We start from the raw sequence: 6366 nt of genomic DNA, 5'->3' as shown, positions 1-6366 counted from the left end.
GAGAGAAATAAAGAAAGGGAGGTGGGGTGAGAGAAGGAGAGAGAGAGAGAGAGAGGGGGGAGGAGGGAGGGGGGTGGTCTACAGTCCTGCATTTGATGTTTCTGTGTTTCATAATAATTATGTGAAATACTAATTAGATCTTGGGCAAAGAGAATGATTGAAATTCTTCTTCCGAGAGAAAAAAAATCTGCACCCCTAGCATGCATCCTAGAAATGCACTTGAAACGATCTTTTGTGAACAAAGCAGCTTCTGCATAAGCTGTCATTTGCGCATCTTGTGATCTGCGACATTATAATTTATACCACGATTATTATTGTCTGTCTTTACTCAATCTGCGAAGGAAACAACTCCGCAGTTCTGGAGGCCTGGAGGAAACCAAAACAAGAAGAAGAACTTTAACCGATTTCAATTAAACTCGCAAGTTTCTTCTTTTCTATCGAGCTCCTTCGAACTTTTGTCTATGCTTTACTTTCACTTTCCTGCTTTCATTAAAACCAAGACACAGTGGGTTCCCCTTAAAGGTACTATGTCCCATTTGCAGGCCAAAAAATGAAAAAGTTAAATTCCACTGACTGCATTTGAAAGATAATACTTATTTAGAACTTCCCTAAAAAAGTGGGGCTTGAAAATGTCTTCAAGTGGGAAAATAATGACTATTAGTTGTCAAATCGACTTTAGGGCTATAGAGCCCAAAAGTAATAGTCTTGATTTTCAGACAATTGTATCGAATGGTCATACGTTTTATGCTGCGCAAAGATTCAATCAGTTTAATCTTGGCCATCACAAGAAGTGGGTTATTGATGTAGACAAATGCTCATGTACCCTTTACAACTCTTTTCATGTATGTTATTACCAAAGAAGAAAAAAAGCCAGTCAGTCACTCAATAGTGTCTGACAGTGAAGTCTAGCAAGTAAACGGGTTTCCTTGCATAATTTGAATATAAGGACACTGCTAACGTTTAGATTTCACAGATAGGAAATACATGACATATTCATAATTCCTGCAAAGTTCTACAGAATTTGAGGTTGGCTGCAAAGGGACATATACCTTTAAAGTCGGTTCTGTTCAGAGTTTCACATCATTATACATTAACCATGTTTTCTTTGATCGTTAATCTACATGTGGTATTGGGATGGAAATGATCATCCTTGATCGTACTTTAGATACAGGAAACACCTTTATTATCAAAAGGAAGATTTGGAGTTAACACTCGAGGGAGGGTCGGACGGAATTGCCCAATAGGGGCATATTTCACCACAACCCCCATTTTGCCTTCAATAATATGAGTTTCGATTCTCCTGACATGAGTTGTTTATTTATTTCACGAACCTACCGGTAGACCACTTTTCGTTCTTGGGCCCAATTCTCTCCAACACAAGAAATAATGGGAACGTAGTAACTTTTATTCAAGAAATGTCAATATAATATACTGTACATGAACATTAAAGCCCCTTTTTTATGAAGCTTGTTACCAATAACAAGTCGTACAATTTTATAGCTGTTGCTGTTGCTACTGCGTTCATTGTATTTGATTATCTTTGCGCAAATTTGTTATAGCGGAAAATGTGACAATCGGGATGATAAGATACATGTAACAGGACAACAAAGCGTTTCACATGTCATCCGATTGTCATTACTCAACGACTGAAGTAGACATCCGCTATCAGCGGAGAAAGTCACAGAGATAAACGAGACCCTTTCACACTTCAAAAACTTCCCAGGAGAATGCATAGTTTACTGGAGGCTTCGTTTACGCTCACACTTAACGTAATTCTTTGTTGTTTATGCAATTTGGGTCTTAGTACTCTTTGAATATTATTGTAGACCTATATGAATTCTGGCAGAAATTATCTTCACACTCAAGTGTCGCAATGCTGGTTGTGCACGAAGGTGACATCTGTTGAAGTACAACTGCGTCAGTGATCAGCGTTGTCTTTGACGCACCTTGTCACTGAAAATTATCTCGTAGAAATGGTGAATGTGAAATGAACAGTGCAAAACAGCATTGAATTAATGGTGCATTTTTTGGCACATCAGTTACTGATACGACGTATTTCTGTGTAACGGGCGCAAGAGTGCTAATCCAGCTGAGAGCGTTTTAATTTCGATAGTGTGAACGGGGCCTATATCGTGCTGATGAGAGGATAGAATACAAACCAGATATCAAATATAAGCAAATCTGACTTCGATTATCCATACCGATCATTATTATTGTTAAGAGTTTAGACAGGTAAGCTAATGTTTTCGGCGCGACAGTCTTTCGAGCGACGCGACTGATGGTGTCCTTCGAACTAGCTGTCTGACGGGACACAGGTTTCTGCGATGAAGTATAATTATGATGTAGATTATAAACGGTTTGCTGGTACCTGGTGGTGATCCATTCTGATGTCTTTAGGTCGTGCATCAGGCAGTGAAGAAAGGCACAAACTTTAGGTTATCGTCTTCCAGTGCTATAGTTACGGTCACCTGTTTTAACATGGCTTCGGACACCGAGGACATGTCTTCTTCGAATTTGGACTATGACGAGGCTGCGGACGTGGTCAAGTTGGCCAATCAGCTCTTGACGACATTCCGGGTGGCCTTCTCTCTGGTCACCATCATCATGGTCGTCGGCCTGGTCGCCAACGGGTTCGTTCTCTTTGTCATCCTGCGGAGCAAGAAGCTACGAAACACCGTCTACAACGTGTACATCGTCAGTCTCTGTGTCTCAAGTTTCCTTTTCCTTCTAGTTTGGGGATTGACTGACGTCATCACCTTCGGGATATATCTTCACAAGGAAATCTTTCACGTTGAGACGGACTCGAGGATAAGGAAACTGCTGGCCGGCTGTGAAGCGGTAGGTCAACCTGACATTTTATTTCAATTATTGAGTGACTCTATAAAGCAATAACTACATTGTAATTTTTGTTATAAAACTTATCAGAATTATTGTCCTTCGACCATTTTGCCAAATAGGCACATTATAACTTAAAAGGAATCAAACTAGCTTCAACTTACGGAAATTTATAGGCCTATCATGTTTCGAAATAGACATGGCTTGAACGTCTTTGACATCCTGTGGTATGTGCCAGTATTAATCCAACATCATTAACGGTGTTTACGCTCAAGAAAATGATTAGCAAAATAATATGGTAGCCTTGATACATGAAATCATACGGATCATAAGGTAATGAGCATATTACCCCCTGGTCTACACTGTTATCATCTTCTTTCCTCTGTTGGTAATTATTTAATTTTACACCCTCGACTCATGCAGGTGAAGTAAAAGGATACGTGGTAGGAAATGGCAGCGGCGGATCCAGGGGGGGGGGGCCTTGAGAAAAAATCACGTGATTTTTACCTTTGGGGGGTTGCCCCCCCCCCCCCTGGCGCTCAAGGGGGGGGGGGTACAAATTTTTTAAATTTCCGAGGACCCCCCCCCCCCCCCAAAAAAAAAAATGTGCTCACTACCCCCCCCCCCCCCCCGCCCCCCAATGAGCGAATTTTCGGCCGGCGCGATTTTCAAATTTTCGGGAGCAAAAAAAAAAAAAGTTGGGCCCCCTCCCCTAGGAAATCCTGGATCCGCGTACCCAGAATGCTTCCAGTAGCCTACCCCCTACATAATTTATGCTCGAAGAGCTAATCTTCAAACAGGGTAATAATACTGTATAGCCCCCCTCCCCCCATGGCCGTGGGAAGCGGGGTGCGGGAATTTTTCCAGGGGGGGGGGGGCACAGCACCCCCTGCACATTTTTGTGGTATGATATATTCATGTATATCATTATATGATTCGTTTACAAAATTGTCACACAGCCGTCAGCCACAAATGAAGATTAGAAAGACAAAAATTATAACGTTTCTTTCACAAAATCCTATAAAATGTATCACTCGAAGAGATTTTTAATTTTTTTTAATTTTTAATTTTTAAATAATTAAAAAAAAGGTGCTAATTGGTACCCCAAAAGACAGAAAATATGTCCTCTTACCCCCCCCCCCCCCCCCCCCCTCGCGGCTGGCTGAGTCGTTGCGAAATTTTTGGGACCAAAAATATTTTAAAAATATATCCTACAACCCCCCACCCCCTTCCCCTTATTCAGCGGCTGGCTGAATCGTTGCGAATTTTTTGGGACCAAAAGATTTAAACAAAATATGTCCTCTTACCCCCCCCCCCCCCCCCGCTTATTCAGCGACTGGCTGAGTCGTTGCGAAAATAATTTCGCAGTATTTATATCTCAGCGGCCCTGGTGAAAAAATCGTTCCCAGGGCCCTGCCCCCTCCCCCCATTAAGGATGTAGATATCACAACAAATTATATTATGTCTCTCTTTCTCTTATGGCAGACCACTATGGTGGTTAACTGTTTCATGATAACGGCCTTAGCCGTGGATAGGTACATCATCATAGCACGTCCTGCATCGCTACATAATAGAAGAACTGTCAAGAACGCCCTCGTCGCCTGTGGCATTGTTTGGGCAGGTGAGATCATAATAATATTTTGGGCGATGTTTAAAGACAGGGCTCTAAAGATTCCTTATTTGCCGACAGGGGGCGGGTATAGCATCCCCTTAGTCCCTCCAACGAGGTCGTAATTATTGGCTTATGGTTGGAGCTATACGAATGTGCATGTCGTAATGAACCTGGAGAAAGATTCAAAATCTATTAACATATTTTCTTTTGATTGTATTTTCGCAGCTCTCGACAGATAAACTTTTTATAAGGATTTCTTATTGAAGCAACCACTCTGGCTGAAAGTGCAGTGTTAACCTTAATCCAATTGAAAAAGAATTTATGTTATAAAGACAGATGAATAAATAAACTTAACTTCAAATTTAACTTCAAATTCAATTTCAAATTCAATCCAAATTCAAATTCAATTCAAATGAAGTGTATATTAAAATTATAACAATTATATTTAAAGCACTATTACTTCTATAATGACAGCTATTCTCTCCCATTCCTTTTTTTCTGTGAAAAAAAACCCAGCTGGATTTCTCACTGCGTGTACAGCCATTCCTGTCGACTTATTCACCAGTCTGAAGACGGTCTATGCAATCCACATCTTCTTCTTCATCTTCACCTTCGTCATCCCCGTCGTCATCATCGCCGTTTGTTTCGGTTTGACGGTCAGGGCTGCGGCAACGAAGCGTAACGCTACGACGCTGTCTCCGACTGGTCGCCGGAGCCTTGCGCGTAAAACCCGCTTCCTAGCATTGATCGGGGGAGTTTCGCTTTCATTCTTCATCTGTTGGGGATACTGGCATAGCTACTACTTGGCAATATGGCCATATTTTTTCAATGGTCAATTCTACCGGGCGAATGTCGTCGTTCATATCGTCGTTAACATGCTTACCGACATCCTAGTTCTCTTCAACGCGGCGCTCAACCCTTTTCTCTACGCCCTGAACCGAGCCTACATGAAGCGCCATCTCGTCAGCCTTTTCCCTTGCGGACGCAAAGGTACACATGCAGCAGATATGGGTAACGGGCGACCGGATGGAATGGAATCAACAGAAAGTGACTCAGTAACGCCGAGTGGTGACGGTGTCACTTTCAATGTTGCGGATGAAACGGTAGCGGAAAAAGTGCCAAACTCTCCAGCTAGCAATTAAAAAATAAGCCTAGTTTCTTTATACTCATCGATTAACAGCATTCGGAAAACTAAACAACGTCTTATTAGCAAATAGTGTGATTAACACTAATCTTTATATGCCACAGAAACAATTTCCATGTGTCATATAATTATGTTATCTATCAAAGTATCATGGAATAGGTATACTTGCAAAACAACATGACTATACAAAGATATATGTACTTTAAGAGGTTAACATTGAGCTTATCAAGACCAGAAGTTATCATTTTTTAGTAAGCCACTAATTGGTTGCACAAAGCATTACTCCGTCAATTTATACCTTTTGTTTTGTGCCAATCTGCAGGTATGACGAACGAGCGACAGCGCCGATTGGCACTGATGGCAAATGAAAGCTTAAAGAGAATTGAAAATTGTCATTGAGTTAACACGAACATTTATTATGTTATAGTACAGGATTATTGTTGTACGCTATAAAGGATTATTAAAGTGATATAGTAGAGATGATTATGGGGTGTTAAAAATTTTCATCACACCGTAAAACACGGTGACTAAATTTGACTAAATTATAGTCACGGTTAGATTTAAGTGGACATTAAATGAAATATGATTTTCACGAGACCTCAAAGATTATAATGTTAATGTTTAATCACTTATCCGACTTTGTAAATATTGGGCTGTAATCATGGTAGAAATATAGGTTAAGTTTCCAGAACTTGAGCGTTAGGCCTATCCGGTTTATATGACAATAGACCCAGAGTTCTTCAAACTTAGTGATTACTCCAATATTTCATGCACC

At 40.8% G+C, this 6366-nt stretch overlaps 1 protein-coding gene across 1 annotated transcript; it reads left to right on the top strand.

The window, feature by feature from the left end:
- The first annotated feature begins 1631 nt into the window (after positions 1-1631).
- LOC100893852 (galanin receptor type 3) lies at positions 1632-5589 on the top strand. Its single transcript, XM_003724401.3, has 3 exons — positions 1632-2838; positions 4321-4456; positions 4964-5589. The coding sequence occupies exons 1-3, from the start codon at positions 2479-2481 to the stop codon at positions 5587-5589; spliced, it is 1122 nt and encodes a 373-aa protein (XP_003724449.1). The 5' UTR covers positions 1632-2478.
- The last annotated feature ends 777 nt before the right edge of the window (positions 5590-6366 follow it).

This window comes from Strongylocentrotus purpuratus, unplaced genomic scaffold, assembly GCF_000002235.5.
Source record: "Strongylocentrotus purpuratus isolate Spur 01 unplaced genomic scaffold, Spur_5.0 spur5_scaffold_19, whole genome shotgun sequence".
NCBI classification, from domain to species: Eukaryota; Metazoa; Echinodermata; class Echinoidea; order Camarodonta; family Strongylocentrotidae; genus Strongylocentrotus; species Strongylocentrotus purpuratus.
The sequence above is the reverse complement of the archived record's forward strand: the minus strand, read 5'-3'. Positions and strand labels throughout refer to the sequence as shown.